Raw genomic sequence first — 17,081 nt, forward strand, 5'->3', positions numbered from 1 at the left:
CTGTAGTGCCATAACTGATGTTCCCTCATATTTCAGGCAATATGCCCAATATTTAATACATTCATATATTCTTTGTATTTTCAGATGTTTTATCTCATATTTTTAATTTTGTGCATTGCATCGGAGTACATACTTGTCTTTGATGAAGTTATATCGATTCTGACTGTATGGATCTTGAGTTGGCGTGGCCCAGCAACTATCAAGGCGTACTATTAAGTGAGCTGGCACCTAGATTGAAAACAAAAAGAAAAAGGAAAATTAACAAGCATCACAAGAGAAGTGGAAGTAGTAAGAGGTTCATGATGTTGAATACAGTTTAAATAATTTATAATAACATGTTTCTATTGTATTTCTATCCAAAGTTCATAAGGAATTGTTTTCATTAGCATTGTTTAATATACACACTATTACTGAAAAATGAGCACACTTCTCTTGTCTTGTCACATTTCTCACATGTTCTTACCCTGACTAACTGACTGTCTACAAATGTGAAAGACGTACTGTGGAAGAATAATTTTAGGGTAACATGGTATTCACCTTAAAGAAATAGCATAAAGGCTTAATAAATGACAGAAACCGTTTCAGACACACCAGGAAACCAGATAAAGGTCAAGTGAACAACACAATGTAAACTGAAATATAAGAATTGGTTTAGGAAAAATACTGAGATGGTCAAGTAAATAAAGAATATATCAGAAGACAGGTTGATGTAATATACAAAATGTACTGAAGGATGACTAAAAGATGACTAAGAAATCAGCAGATGTCCTATAAATGAGAATGGGCAGTCATTATATGCACAGAAAGAGTAAAGTATAAGAAGAACCAGAATATAACATAAAAGACTTTTATTTTATATAAATCATTCGGGCGTAAATCAATGAACCTACTAGAGTAAAATGTATGCATTGATTGAAACTATATGTAAATTCAGTAGTTTATAAAATTAATCTCTATTCTTTGTTTTCTCTGATCAGTCTGACCACGCTGTTACAGACTGCTTTTGCAGAATGCCACCTCCAAGGCATTTTGCTGAGGAGTAATTAAAATATACAATGAACAGCTGACTGATGACTGAATTGTCCAGTTAGACAATGTTAATATTTTTTAATAAGATGTTAAATATCATCCACAGTACTTTAAAAATGAGTATGGCATCCAACATGTTCCATTCTGGCAGTATTTCTCCTTTCACCTTTCTTTCAACCATCTAAAACAGTGTGATTTTCTAATCTGACTGAGTTCTATAAAAAGAAGACCTTTCTTTGCTGACCTTTTGCTGTTTCATGGGCATGCTTCATGTATAGGGTTCAGGTTGGGAAGGGCAGCACCATCTCTTCTCCTTATTATTATATTACCATATTCTCAGGTGAGAAGATTACGGTCATTTATATGTGTGACATCACAAAAACACCGGGATTTTCTTGAAAGAGTTTTCCTATTGATTTAAGTTTAAAGTATGTGTGTCAAATAATATATAACAACAGCAATAATGGCTGGTTTAGCAAAAACTGAAAAATATAAGTGGAAGCGACTTCTGAACTGGAAATCATTCCACACTTCTAAAACAATAGCATAGACTCATTAAACTGAATAACTATCCGAGGAATGCAGAGTATGAGCTGTTAGGAAAGACTGAAGGAATTTGATCTTTTCCTCTTACTGTCAAACAAATGAAGATTCAAGGATATCATAAAAGAAAGGAGTCGTTTCTGGAAAATGGGTTGTTTAGTAAGACCACAAAGGCATAAATCAGGGGTTTGCAATGGCAGTCCTTGAAGGTCATAGAAGCTGCACGTTTTTGTTCCAATCTAATTGCTTAATGAGAAGTCAATTATTGCCGATAAAGCACTTGTTGCTGAAGCAATGTTTATATGCTTCATTTTAGTTGTTTTGTTAAGATTTCCCACTCTTAATTTGTTATTTTAATCTTAAACAGCTGCATTCACTGTTGTAATTGTTCTTTATCACTATATATATATATATATATATATATATATATATATATATATATATATATATATATATATATATATATATATATATATATATATATAAAATCAATGTCTGTCTGTCTGTCCGCTTTTCAAAAGAGAACTACTCAATGGACTTTGATCAGGTTTTTTTTTTTTCTATAATTTGCTTGATCATTCCAGTTGATTTTGCAACCTCTCTCATTGCGCTAGGTTTCATAGTTTGCTTTCAGCACAGATTTATATGTGTGAATCTGAGAGACATGCAGCAGGCCGAGGGGAGGAGGGCGATTACCTACTCACTCATGCACCAGCCTTGGGGTGTGTGCCTTACCTTCACTTAGCTAACGAATAAGAGAACTACTTAACAGACTTAGATCGGACTGTTTTCTATAATTTGCTTGAACATTCTGGTTGATTTGACGACTTCTCTCTTTGCCTTAAGAATCATAGTTCACTTGCAGGAGCGATATATTTGTGTTAATCCAAGACAGAGGCAGAGTCGAGGGGAGTGGGAAGTGTGATGTTAGGAATGGAGAGTTGGGCAAGGCCCTCTTCAGTGTCCTGTTTCACTACTTCATGGGCGGAGCACCGGGGGACAGCTAGTTAATAATTAAATGCAAATGACAAAGGAACCAGCAAATCTCCATCTACCTTGTTTCCATTTACATATGTGGGTATTTGTTGTGTACCATTTGGTTTAATAAAATACTTCAAAGGACAGTGAAGAGAAAACAGCGAAGGACTGAAAATTGCTTATCCATTTCAGGCTTGAAATTATATTGATGATATCCTTAGAAATAAATATATAAGAATGACATGGCACAGTTCAAATACTAACAAGCCATAAAATTACATAATATGTTATTGGAAAGGGCGGTTTTCTAGTTAAGCAACTGGGATGGAACAAACACCTACAGTGACAATGACCCTCCAGGACCGATGCTGTTCACCCCTGGCATAGATGAGTGCTGGTTAACAGTATACGTGCTATAAGTTGTCAAAGTGAGTAGCTGACAGTAGCTTGTCAGAGCCTTTAAATCTAAACTTGATAATATTTTTGCAAGAGTTACACAAATACATACTCATTATCTGCGTTAAGCCGAATGGGCTTTTGCTTGTATATATTCTGTTATATTTCCATCCATCCATCCATTTTCTAACCCGCTGAATCCGAATACAGGGTCACGGGGGTCTGCTGGAGCCAATCCCAGCCAACACAGGGCACAAGGCAGGAACCAATCCTGGGCAGGGTGCCAACCCACCACAGGACACACACAAACACACCCACACGCTAGGGCCAATTTAGAATCGCCAATCCGCCTAACCTGCATGTCTTTGGATTGTGGGAGGAAACTGGAGCGCCCGGAGGAAACCCACGCAGACACGGGAGAACATGCAAACTCCGCAGGGAGGACCCGGGAAGCGAACCCGAGTCTCCTAACTGCGAGGCAGCAGCGCTACCACTGCGCCACCGTGCCGCCCCTCTGTTATATTTGCTTATCTCAATTCAGAAAATTTGCCTGACATCTTGTAGGTTAAAAAAAAAAAACTTTTAACCCTGCACATTATTATTATTATTACTGCTACTTTAAGTATTTAGTTACAGTTCATATCAAGTGAATATTTTGTAGCATTGAACTGCAGGCTTGAAAACAGGTGAGGGAAAGGATATGGTATTAGGAAGTGATGATTCAAGGTTATAATTGCCTACTTTTCTCAAATAGTTTGTTTAATTTAAAATGGTATAATAAGCAAAACAACAAGTTAAGAATATTGGAGTGACTAAGATACTGTACAACAGCGGTGTCAAACTCCAGTCCTGAAGGGCTGCAGTGGCTGCACGGTTTCATTCTGATCGTTTTCCTAATCAGTGACCAGTTTTCATTACTAATTAATTTCTTTGCCCTTCAATTTAGTAGCCCTGTTTCTAAGGAGTCAGTCCTCTGAATTGATCATTTCTTCATTAAATGGCAGCCATACAGTAATGAGATGTGAAACGAGCCAACAGAAGTCCAGTTAAATTGTGCCTTCAAACTTCAACCAATTTCACTCCAACCAGTTTCTTAATGAGAAGCCGAATCTTGCTGTTAATTAAACCCGTCATTTAATTCCACAGCTTGGTGCTCATCTCATTCTGCCACAGCAGACATTTCCAAAACTGCTGATTTTCTATTCTTTTCAAGAACACCATCAAGATGTTTTGGTGACCTTACTGAGACCTTCACCTTTCTTTATTTTCAGATATTGTGTGATGGGCATAGGTGAGCTGGTCATTTGGTGGCTTGTTTTGTGTCTCATTATTGTTTGGGTGCTAATTAAGGAAAAAGAAACAACTAAGGGGACAAGTTAATTAAAACTAAAGAAAAGAAGCTAATTACCAGCAAAAACTGGTCACTAATTAAGAACATGGTTAGAATGAAAACCTGCAGCCACTGTGGCCCTCCAGGACTGGAGTTTGACATCCCTGCTGTACAAGATCTAAGTATTCTGGCAACTGTTCTGAGGTCTTTCCTCCCATGAGATGAACTGCCATGGCAGCTTTACAGATAAGCTGAGACATTTGAAAGAAAAGAGTGCTCGATATCAATGAGAAATACCTGAGGTTATAATGCACTGCACTGAGAATCAGCGCATCAGTTCTATGTTTGCATGTTTCAATGTATAGTAAGCAAAACTGCAGGATCAATTAACTGGTCGTACTGTTTTGCTTGTCATATTGTTCTGCATTGTATGCAGGACACCTTCATTGTTTATAAAACATGAATATCATGAACATCTAAACTTTAATCAAACCACCATAAAGCGATATTTTATGCACAAAGAAAAGAAAATTATATTGTGCTTTTAAACTTTCAAACTCTGGCAAGTCAAGAAAGCAAAATACAAAAAGTAGAATTTTAGGTAACGTAAAAATTATATCCTGATGCTTCTTTTACACTTAACTTTAGCCTACTCTACATTCTGAATGTCAATCTTTTCTGTTCTCCAATTATTATAATCAGATAAAGTCCCCACACCAGAAAATCAAATCATGACACTCCTTGAGCAAATCTTACCATGAAGACCTTTACATAAATGTGGTCTTCAAGTGTTAAGAATGGGACTGTTGTCCATTTGTCTGTGAAATTCTCGTCCTTGTACAACATCATAGAAACAGAGAAGCTACCATTTTCAGTATTGAGTGTAATAGTCCTGTGGAAAAGTGAAATCAAAATATGAATCAAAATATTGGTTAATGCTAAGCATTTCATATCTAAAAATTTAGGTTGCATATGTCATTCACTCATTTGGCCCTTCAATGGTGAATGTGCTAAATAAACTACAGACTTGTCAGAGGCAAGAGTTTATCTACAAGCATTGGTCACAAGGAGTAGTCACTCCTGGATGGGCCACGAATCCATCCATACACTTAAACATCTAGGTGCCAGCCAAGATAACCTGGATTGGAAGGCACTAGCGCTTCCTGAGAAAGTGCAAAATGACAGCAACTTGCCCAGCATTTGAATCAGCAGCCAACACTTGTCCACCATGCTGCTTCAAAATGTAAATGTTCTATAAACATTGCTCAATTTACTGCTAAAATAGATTCCACACTGTGTCTCAAAATAAATAACAAATTTATATAATTTGGGAAAACGTGTATACAGCTTTAAAACGATACGCTGGGATTGCACTATAATAGCAGAACTTACCTGATATCCACACTGATCTTGTTTTCTCCATTTGGTTGCTGTACTATATAGTTGACAGGGTAACGGCATGCAAACGTGATGTTTATATACGTTCTAGTGATGAAGTCAGAGTTGTTATTATGTATTGAGTTAGTGAATGTAATATACTTGTCGTCTGAAGCCTATGATTAATAAAAAAAAGAACAGTTAAGACCAGAAAATTCACATAAAATATTTCAAATGTAAAACAATTTACATTTTTATTTTAAGGTTTTAGAGCAAGTAAAGCATGGCATATGCACTTGGCAGGATTTACCTCTTCTGAAATGGCATCCTTGACAGTTCACATTGGGAAAATTGTAATTCGATTATTACTTAAGCATCTTTAATCAGCTGTCATTTCATTACAAAACAGCATAAACACAAACAATCAGTATATTCAATTCTTGCCCTTGCCTGCCCCTGTTATTTGCAAGCTGATGAATACAGGAACCTTGAACAAGTTATTTTATTAAAAAGCCTTGCGAGAGAGCACCGTGGAAGGTCTTGAAAGAATACAATGAAAAACTAGAAGCAGCAGCCGTTGAATAGGTAAAGCAACATAATAAGATATGGCTGCTAGCTAATTCTTGTAAATATTCTTCAAGGCTTATGTCACTTTGGCTTTATCAGTTAACAATTGAAACCCACACCTTTTATAGACAGCAGGCCTCTCTTTTAACTCACACCCTTTACATAGGAATTCAATCAATGTTTACTTATGGGACAACTTTCAGAGTGTCCACTGCTGAATGTGTTTACAAGCTGGAAATCAAGAGTAATCAAGCAGTATAATTAAAGTATAGAAAGTTGCAGCAGTCAATATAAAACCATCAAGTGAGAGATCAATGAAAGCCATGCTTATAGGCTAGCACCACAAAGCACCAAAATAAAGGCACTGCAGCTCCCCATTTAATTATCTCTCCATGATACCTTCGCTTACTGTTCCATAATTTAACATCCAAATCAAAAGCTAGGCTTGGATTCTTTATCAGTGTAAATGTTGATAAGCTGAATAGGCAGTTTAATAGAAGGTTATAAGTTAAAAAGAATTGTGTTGTAAAGGACATACATCTACTAAAATAAGACTTTTTGAACCTGCTTTTTCCATTACCGAGTCACACTCTATCCTGGCAATAGTGGGCACAAGGCCATAGCTGACCCTATATGGAATTCCATCGCAGGGTTCTCTTACATACAGTACTTGCACCGTTAACCTAACACATACGGCACAAAAATTCACTACAATTGAGGCATCAAAAATAATGAAAGAACCCAGAAAACAGCTGTAGCCAAACATAGAGCTTTTTTGAAATGCAAACAAATAGGTAACACTTTAGGCACTGCAAAAATGCATCTTCTTCTTTCAGCTGCTCCCATTAGGGGTTGCCACAGCAGACCATCTTTTTCCATATTGCAAAAACTGCAAAAATACATCTATTACTCATTTATTCTTATGTAACAAGATCTTAACAAAGGCTTATTTGGGTCTTCGTAACATTTATAAAACATCAGTAGATTATCCATCTAAGTGCTGTGTGGCATATTGACATGCTGGTAAAATGACTTTTCAATATGAAGGACTCACAGGTCTTACACTAAATATGCAATATCAGTGCAAATGCATCTCAGTTAAGCCACCTCAGGCCACAGATATGGAGGGGCAAGGTTGTGGATAGCCTTAGAAGTTAGTAGGAGAATTTTGAATTGAATTCGGAACTGAACTGGAAGCCAATGAAGCTGCTGAAAAACGGGAGTGATATGGTGAATAGAGGGGGTTCTGGTAATGATGTGGCAGCTGAGTTCTGGACCAGTTGAAGCTTATAAAGATATTTTTGAGAAAGACCAAACAAAAGGGAATTGCAATAATCCAGATGAGAAGTGACAAGGCTATGAATGAGGATAGCAATGGTGTAGGGACTGAGGGAGGGACGAATACACAAGTGGAAATATGCAGACCGGGAGATGTTATTGATGTGGGACTGAAAGGATAAAGTACTGTCAAGGATGACACCCAGACTCTTAGATAGATAGATAGATAGATAGATAGATAGATAGATAGATAGATAGATAGATAGATAGATAGATAGATAGATAGATAGATAGATAGATAGATAGATAGATAGATAGATAGATAGATAGATAGATAGATAGATAGATAGATAGATAGATAGATAGATACTTTATTAATTCCAAGGGGAATTTAAGTATGTAAGAGAACCTGTGGGGAAGAGGAGACAGAAGAATTATCAATAACAAATGAAAAATGATCAGTTTTGGATAATATTGATTTTGTCCAAAGAGGAGAATCTCAGTTTTGTCACTATTTAATTTAAGAAAATTTGAATTCGATTGGCAACAACGCCCAACCACACAACCAGCAATTGGTCTCATTGCTATAAATGAACCAAAAAAAAAAAAGTGCCACAATGACATCCCTTATCAAAATGAAAGCAAATGTTCAAAAACAGGTTTAGAACACCACATAAGTGCAGACAAAGTGCCTGTGGCTAGTTCTTTATACACAAAATAGCTAAAAGTGGTGCAGGATTTAAAGACTCCAAAACCAGACGAGTATTCACTAGGTCTGGAGCCCAAAAGCAAAATTCACCCCAGGTAGCCAGACCCCAAACTCAGTAGGCAGGCCTCAGGGCCTGCACAGGGTCAAAATAGGGCACAAGCTTTAAAAAAAATCAAATGTACTGTTTTAAATGTTTAAAAATGCCCTTCAAGCGAGAGAAAACCATAAAACTCTCTGATTAGAAAAGACACCGGGAACCAAAAGTCTTAATTTGCAAAGATTTAATCTCTATAAGCAAAACAAAAACAAGTGGACATAAACAAGTGTACAAATAAACAAAACAGGTAAGCCTAAAAAGCAATTCAATGCAAGTCCCAATACATATCCTAAAGGCAACAACCCCCCAAAATGGAGCAACAGATCAAAAAAAAACAAAAATCCAAGAACAGTACTTACACCTCTCCAAACCTCAATGCCAATCTGGTGGGCCTGACCCTCTACCTGGACCTAAATGGGCAGAAGGTTGTCCTCTGGCAGTACATCATGGTGGCCCTGCCCCTGAAACTATTTGAAGGGTACAGGGCACATAACTAAGCATATATTACATGTTGTAATATCAGATTGTAATTGCCAAAAAGATGCAATAATAAAATATGATACAGAATAAGTTCTAACATAATATAAAAACAAAACACAAAAAACAATAATTTACATGAGCCAGGGATAAAACCCTTGATAAGCCATAACAGTAGCACAATAGTGTATATGAGGCGCACACTCATGACATTATCAGTGCTATAATGCAAAGACTAAAATACAAACAAAATGAACAGAAATCTCATTAATCTGCCCATGGAAAACTACAAGTGATGTGACAAGAAAAGCAATTTGTCTCTTTTGAGGTGCAAAACTATCCCAAAGTCCAAAGACAAACTTTGCTGTAAATTTCTAAATCTTCATTAATTTGATTTAGATGGATCTTTGGGAGATTTAGATTTCCATTTTTGCAGAGTTCAGACAAGTGAAAAAATAACAAAAAAACATTTTTTTCAGTAACGAGACAACATAATGAAATAAATAAACCAAAGGGTCCATATTCAAACAGCAGTAAGTGTAAAGAAATTTAAGTGTGCATGATGTGATGACATCTCAAATCCCTAAAATTCTGTTACAGTAATTTGTAATGTTATAATGGCCAATAGTTAATATTCAAGAGCTGCCCTCTTGACATGACATTGAGAAATTCTGAGCCTTTCTACTGTAGAGTCTGGTTTTCATGAGACATGAAGGGAGCACACTTACATTAACCATTACAACAACAACAACATTTATTTATATAGCACATTTTCATACAAAAAAAATGTAGCTCAAAGTGCTTTACATAATGAAGAATAGAAAAACACAGTAAGAAAATAAAATAAGTCAACATTAATTAACATAGAATAAGAGTGAGGTCCAATGGCCAGGGGGGACAGAAAAAAAAACCAAAAACTCCAGACAGCCGGAGAAAAAAAATAAAATCTGCAGGGATTCCAGGCCATGAGACCGCCCAGTCCCCTCTGGGCAATCTACCTAACATAAATTAAACAGTCCTCTTTGTATTTATGGTTTTCACGGAAGGATTTGATGATGATGATGATGATGATGATCACGTGGACTTATTATGTCAGAGCAGTAAGATTTTAGGTGTACTGTAACGACAGTGGACTTCTTTGCTGTCTTTGCTCCATTACCCAGGGCCACACTTTGTCTGAAGTAATCACAGAACCTCTCTTCTCATCTTGACTCCAGTTGTATAATTTATATTTTGTACATTTCTTTACCACAGCAGTTTAAGTTGTCACTTTGCAAGAAAGCTGAAAAAATTGAGATTGTACAAATGACTGAGAAAAATGTAAGGAGAGATGAGCATTATAGGCTGAGCTGGCTGAAGTGACAAGATGAGCATGGTTATCAGTCCGAGTGACATGATTAGTGTCCTAATTGGGTGTGACCCTTAAAAACTGAAAACTATGTAACTTTAAATAGAGAAATCCAGAAATGGTGGGGAACACTGAAGGCTCACAGAGTTGAAAGCGCCACTGCCAACGTCACCTGTTTTGCCATTAATGTTGCTGAACCCCTTCTGCAGTAATTTGGCTCATGTCAGTGATGGATGGTAATGGTGTGTTTGGCCACTGGGGACTACTAAATGATCCACACTGTTTCTGAGAGGGGGAGACAGAGCTTGGCTTTTACTGTAACAGTATAACTGGTACAAAACATTTCAAGCCTTCTAGGAGTTTAATCTAACAAAGAAAATGGTAACACTGACACTTGCTGTAGCCATCGGAGCCGAACTTTCCAATCATTTAATTCAGAAAATGTCATGGAAAAGTAGCTGGATAAAATACATTCAGTCTGAAAAAAATTGCATGCCTTGTTTAGAATCAATACTGGTGGATATTGCAGGGGTGCAAGCATTTAGAGCTTTGCCATACCAGGAATCTGCATTTAATTCCTGCAGGTAAATAAATGAAAGATTCCAACGTTTACCCGAGTATGAATGTGGTTGCATGTGCCACCTTATACAACAACAACAACATTTATTTATATAGCACATTTTCATACAAACAGTAGCTCAAAGTGCTTTACATATTAAAGAATAGAAAAATGAAAGACATAATTATAAAAAATAAATCAACATTAACATCGAATAAGAGTAAGGTTCAATGGCCAGGGGGGACAGAAAAACAAAAAAACTCCAGACGGCTGGAGAAAAATAAAATCTGTAGGGATTCCAGACCATGATACCGCCCAGTCCCCTCTGGGCATTCTACCTAACATAAATGAAACAGTCCTCTTTGGATTTAGGGTTCTCACGGAAGGGCTTGATGATGATGATGGTCACGTAGACTTCTTCCTTTTAATCCGTCCATCATTGTTGGAGCATCATGAAGCTTTGAGTAGGTGGAGGTGGCGCAGGCCACCACCACAAAAAACGGAAAAAGAAACAGAAAAGAGAGCAGGGGTCAGTACCGATTTTAGAGCCACCATGAATAGTTGTTATGATGAATTGAACATACAGAGTATCAGGATTAAGTTAAATTACGATTAAAATGAAGTTATAAAAAGGCCATGTTAAAGTAATGTGTTTTCAGCAGTGTTTTAAAGTGCTCTACTGTATCAGCCTGGCGAATTCCTATTGGCAGGCTATTCCAGATTTTAGGTGCATAACAGCAGAAGGCCGCCTCACCACTTCTTTTAAGTTTTGTTCTTGGAATTCTAAGGAGACACTCATTTGAGGATCTGAGGTTACGATTTGGAATATAAGGTGTCAGACATTCCGATATATAAGATGGGGCGAGATTATTTAAGGCTTTATAAACCATAAGCAGAATTTTAAAGTCAATTCTGAATGACACAGGTAACCAGTGTAGTGACATCAAAACTGGAGTAATGTGTTCTGATTTTCTTTTCCTAGTTAGGATTCTAGCAGCTGCATTCTGCACTAGTTGCAAACGATTTATATCTTTTTTGGGTAGTCCTGAGAGGAGTGCGTTACAGTAATCTAGTCGACTGAAAACAAGCGCGTGAACTAATTTCTCAGCATCTTTCAGTGATAAAGAGGTCTAACTTTACTTATGTTTCTTAAGTGAAAAAATGCTGTCCTAATGATCTGATTAATATGTGATTTAAAATTCAGATTACAGTCAACAATCACCCCTAAGCTTTTTACCTCCGTCTTGACTTTTAATCCTAATGTATCCAGTTTATTTCTAATAGCCTCATTGTATCCATTATTGCTGATCACTAAAATTTCAGTTTTCTCTTTATTTAACTTGAGAAAATTACTATTCATCCATTCTGAGATACTAGTCAGACATTGTGTTAGTGAATCAATAGAATCGGGTCATCAGGTGCTATTGATAAGTACAGCTGTGTGTCATCAGCATAGCTGTGGTAGCTCACGTTGTGCCCTGAGATAATCTGACCTAACGGAAGCATGTAGATTGAGAATAACAGCGGACCCAGGATAGAGCCTTGTGGAACACCATATTGGATATCATGTGTCTTGAGTTGTAATTCCCACAACTAACAAAATATTTTCTCCCTGTCAGGTAGGATTCAAACCAATTTAAGACACTGCCAGAGAGGCCCACCCATTGACTAAGGCGATTTCTAAGAATGTTGTGATCAATGGTGTCAAATGCAGCACTCAGATCTAAGAGGATGAGAACAGATAAATGGCCTCTGTCTGCATTTACCCGCAAGTCATTTACTACTTTAACGAGTGCAGTTTCTGTGCTGTGATTTGTTCTAAAACCTGACTGAAATTTATCAAGAATAGCATGTTTATTTAGGTGGTCATTTAACTGCATAATGACTGCCTTCTCTAGAACTTTACTTAAGAAGGGCAGTTAGAGATGGGTCTAAAATTTTCAAGAGCGAGGGTCAAGATTATGTTTCTTAAGTAGGGGTTTAACTACAGCAGTCTTAAGACAGTCTGGGAAGACCCCAGTATCTAGTGACGAATTTACTATGTCAAGAACATTATCAATTAGCACGCCTGATACTTCTTTGAAAAACCTTGTTGGTATCGGGTCAAGGACGAGGTGGAGGGTTTTAATTGAGATATTATTTTTGTAAATCAGGTAAATCTATCCTAGTGAAAGAGTTTAATTTGTTTATAACAGGATGTTGGGGTTTAGGGGATCCTTAGTGTTGGGGAGATATACTATGTTATTTCTAATATCATTAATTTTTGATTGAAGAATACAGCGACAGCCTCACAGGTTTCACTGGAAGCACTTAGGAGGCATTCCTTTGAGCTACCTGGGTTTAGTAGGTGATCAATTGTTGAAAATAAGACTCTAGGATTACTAGCATTGTTATTTATAATATTAGAGAAATAGCAGCGTCTCTCAAGACGGACAGTGTTATTGTATTCTGTTATTTTGACTTTTAATATTTCGTGGTGGATAGTAAGTTTACTCTTCCTCCATTGACGCTCAGCTCTACGGCATGTTCTCTTTAAATCAGACACTCTTTGGGTCTTCCATGGTATACCAATGCTAGAAGATTTTTTCACTGTCTTTTCAGGTGCAACTATGTCAACAGCAGCTCTCACTTTAGAATTAAATCTTTCCACCTTACTATTTACATTGTCCTCGCTATTATAGCTGGCACTATAAACGGACTGATTGCTTAAAATGTTTGTAAGTTTTAAAGCTGCTGCGAATCAAAGAAGCGTTTTTAACAATATGCTTCTCATGAGTGTTTTTATCATTATTTCTATATTAAAAAGTAGAAGAAAATGGTCTGATAGACCAATATCAATGATCTGTTTTATATCAACTTTCAGTCCTTTAGTAATCACTAAGTCTAATGTATGACCTGCTTTATGTGTAGGCTGATTTATGAGTTGTCTCAAATCAAAAGAATCCAGGAGGTTCATAAATTCTTTTACTTTTAGATCACACTGATTATCTATATGAAAATTAAAGTCGCCAACTATTAGGAGTGTGTCATAATTAGTAATTAAAATTGACATTAAGTCAGAGAATTCCTCAAAAACGCGCGTTATATTTAGGAGGTCTATACACGGATAGTATTAGAACTTGAGAATCTCCATGAATAACAACGGCGAGATACTCAAAGGACTTGAACTTACCAAAACTGACATCTTTACATTTTAATCGGCTCGAGTAAATGTTAGCCAATCCGCCCCTTTTCCCTGGCGGTTTGAATGAGTAAAACTGTAATCCGGGGCAGATTCGATTAAAACTGCGCATCTGAATTCAGCCATGTTTCATTTAGTGCAATAAGATCTATTTTTTATCACTAATAAGATCGTTGATAAAAACGTTTTGTTAGTTAAAGCTCTGACATTTAATAGTGCCATATTTAATGTTTGGAGGTGCAGAGATGAGTACTATGCGTTATTGTTATTTGGAATAGGAACTAAATTATTATTATTAGCGCCGCTCTGTGTATATTTTTTGTTTAATCTGCGATCTGTTTTATAGTTTTAATACATTGTTCCTCTAAAATAGTGATTTTAATTAGATTATTGGAGTTTATACCGTATTTCCTAGGTTTTCTACGTGCATTGAGATTGCTTATTACAGTATTAATGGTGTGAACTTTAACGGAAGACTCTATTAAACATTCATCATGTCCTGGCACAGCAGTATTATTTCGGAAGGGGTTAAGAGCAGAGATAGATAGTCAAGAAAAACGAATTACCTTCGATATGTTTTCGGAGAGGACCCGGGCGCCGAAACTGTTCGGATGCAGGCCATCACGCTTGAAGAGACGCGGCCTTTCCAAAAAGAGATTCCAATTGTTGATGAAGCCGACATCCTTCTTCTTGCAGAAACCCACAATTCATTCCTGCCTAATGCCCAGTGCTGCCAGGATAAGCTCACCTACTTACAATCTTGCATTGTAATAAACATGTTCAGAAAATATTTGGATGGAGAGCTTTTATGAAAGAGTAGTAGTATCAGAAACTGAACAAGATAATATTACGGAAACATTTGACTATTTTATATTTTGAAAGTAAAGAGTGGACCAGCCTGCTTAGTAATACAATATGTTTGATTAAATTAGTTGACTTGGCTGACCTTCACCCTTGGACATGGCGAACTGCTGCATACGGAGTGCCTTAATCACCAACAAGAGTACTCAACGACACAATTTTGCCAGTTTTTATTAAAGTGACAGCTTACATAAGATATGGATTTTGATCACTGAACTATTCGGTTTTTAATCTGCATACAAGACTGCAAGGCAATGAATCAATATCAAAGAGGACAGAAGAATATTAGAAATTTGCCAAATGAGAGGAGACCATTCAGGCCATGAAGCCCGTTTGTTTAGCTAATAGCTAAGATGTCCCATTATCCCATCCATGCTGCTCATCTGCACATCCAAATGCACACCAGTTCAGTTTAGAGTCGCCAGATGTGACATGACGCACATGTCTTAGAAGTCTGTTAAAATCAGTATTGTTTTGCTTCGTTTAATTTTTTGGATTGCAATTACTGTTGTTGATGATTTCTAGCATTATTTTTGATGAATTCTTTGTGTTGCTATTGTATGATCTTGTTTTTATGAGGAGAGGGCTCATTTTGCAAGTGATTTTCCTGGGCACCTCCATTTTGCTGCTTGGTATGCGGCACATGTTTTCTGCATAGCCCATCACATCACAATGTGTCCTACTCTGTGAAATATACTGTATATAATCACATATAAATCGGTTCTTGAAACCCGAAAAAGTGATCATAAAATCAGACCCTGACTTATCTGTCCATTCAAAAATGCAACACTTAATTATTTTTTTTTACATCTTCTTGCGTCATCTAATCTCTCTTGTTGCAGAAGCGCAGTTACCAATTTCTTTTGCTACTTCAGCGATGTTTCATTTAAAACCAGCTTCATATTTTCTTCTGATTGAACGCTCCAGCATAGATAAGGGATGTTCTTATGATAAAGGTGCATGAGGGTGTGAGATACAAAAAACACAAAACAGTGCAAACGTCGCTTCGGAATAGTTTGGGTGTTACCATGTGGTCACGTAGGCATAATGAAAAAAAGGGCAGTGTGCTCCGTGGTTACTCTCTTAGGTGGGTGTTAGCATATCATAATCTCTTGGACCAAGAGCGTGAGTTTTCCGCATTCAACTTATACGACCGACATTATAAAATACCGGAAAAATTTACATTAAAATCAAGTCCCGACTTATCCACGGGTATATGCAGTATTTATACTTTGGGAAAGACCAGTGAAAGACTTATTCTTGAACAACATCTAAATATCTAATATTAAGGTGTTCTTTTAGGATTTTACTGTCTTGTTTGGTCTAAGGTTTGGTTTAAGTTAACAATGTATTCAATTTATTATGTCTGGTGTACTGAGTCCTTCTCTCTTCTCAAATGATCCTTTTCCGTTCCCCTTAAAAGAACTTTAAACCCCCCTTCTCTTGTCTGACTGAATTTGTCTCTGACTGACACAAGCGTAACAACATGGGCACAAAGGACAATGTGCAGGTACCACCCAGACAGACTGGGATGTGAACTGAGTACACCATAACTGATGATTTAATTTTGGAATAAACAAATGAGGACACGTTTTGGGTAATTAACTGTGCTTTAAAGCATGAAGTGGCTGGTTCAATTCCTGCTTCTGGCTTAGTTTTGCCCCAATCAAATCACATAACCTGCCTCTGCTCCGACTGTATAAATATCTGTAAATAATCGTAACATATCCTGATGTGGCAAATTGCCCTGAATAAAGGCATCTGCCAAATTTACAATTATAATATACTGTAAATATTTTACTCAAATTGGTATTGTGTAATATTTTGAGTTTGCATGTTCAACCCATGCCTGTGTGGGTTTTCTACAAACGTTCCGGTTTCCTCCCATAATCCAAATACATGCAGCTTAGGTGAATTGACAGTCTTAAATTGGCACTACTGTGTGGTTGGGGTGTGTGCATGTGTTTGCCCTGTGATGGGCCGGCACCCTTGTCCAGGGTCTGTTCCTTCCTTGAGGCCTATGCTGGCTGGGATAGGCTCCAGCGACCCCTGCAACCCTGTTCAGGACTAAACTGGTTAGAAAATGACTGACTAACATAATGTTATTTACTCTGTAACAGCTCTAAATAACTGCTCAAAGTGAGTTGATGACAGAAAATTGGTTGTGCATCATCCACTTGTTTTATGATTATTCCTTGATCTAAATTCTTGTTTATAAATGTACTGGATTATGAGTTTCTGCTCTTGCAGTGACTGCCATGTATCTGTAGTTTCTTTTTATATATTAAAGAGCTTGTAGCCTAATTATTCTAACAATGGGGGTAGAGGCAGCTTCAGCCTATCTTGGCAAC

General features: G+C 37.0%; 1 protein-coding gene across 2 annotated transcripts in view; it reads right to left on the reverse strand.

Annotated features, from left to right (window-relative positions):
• si:dkeyp-110a12.4 (pancreatic secretory granule membrane major glycoprotein GP2) overlaps positions 1-17,081 on the reverse strand; it is a 59,605-nt gene that overhangs the window by 19,277 nt on the left and 23,247 nt on the right. For both annotated transcript variants that reach the window (XM_039747525.1, XM_039747524.1), the window contains exons 4-6: positions 5,669-5,829; positions 5,033-5,168; positions 134-228 (exon numbers count right to left, since the gene is read on the reverse strand). In XM_039747525.1, the coding sequence (XP_039603459.1) occupies positions 134-228; positions 5,033-5,168; positions 5,669-5,829 (392 nt within the window). The remainder of the gene's footprint in view (positions 1-133; positions 229-5,032; positions 5,169-5,668; positions 5,830-17,081) is intronic.

The sequence above is a fragment of the Polypterus senegalus genome, chromosome 3 (genome assembly GCF_016835505.1).
Source record: "Polypterus senegalus isolate Bchr_013 chromosome 3, ASM1683550v1, whole genome shotgun sequence".
In the NCBI taxonomy this organism is placed as follows: domain Eukaryota; kingdom Metazoa; phylum Chordata; class Cladistia; order Polypteriformes; family Polypteridae; genus Polypterus; species Polypterus senegalus.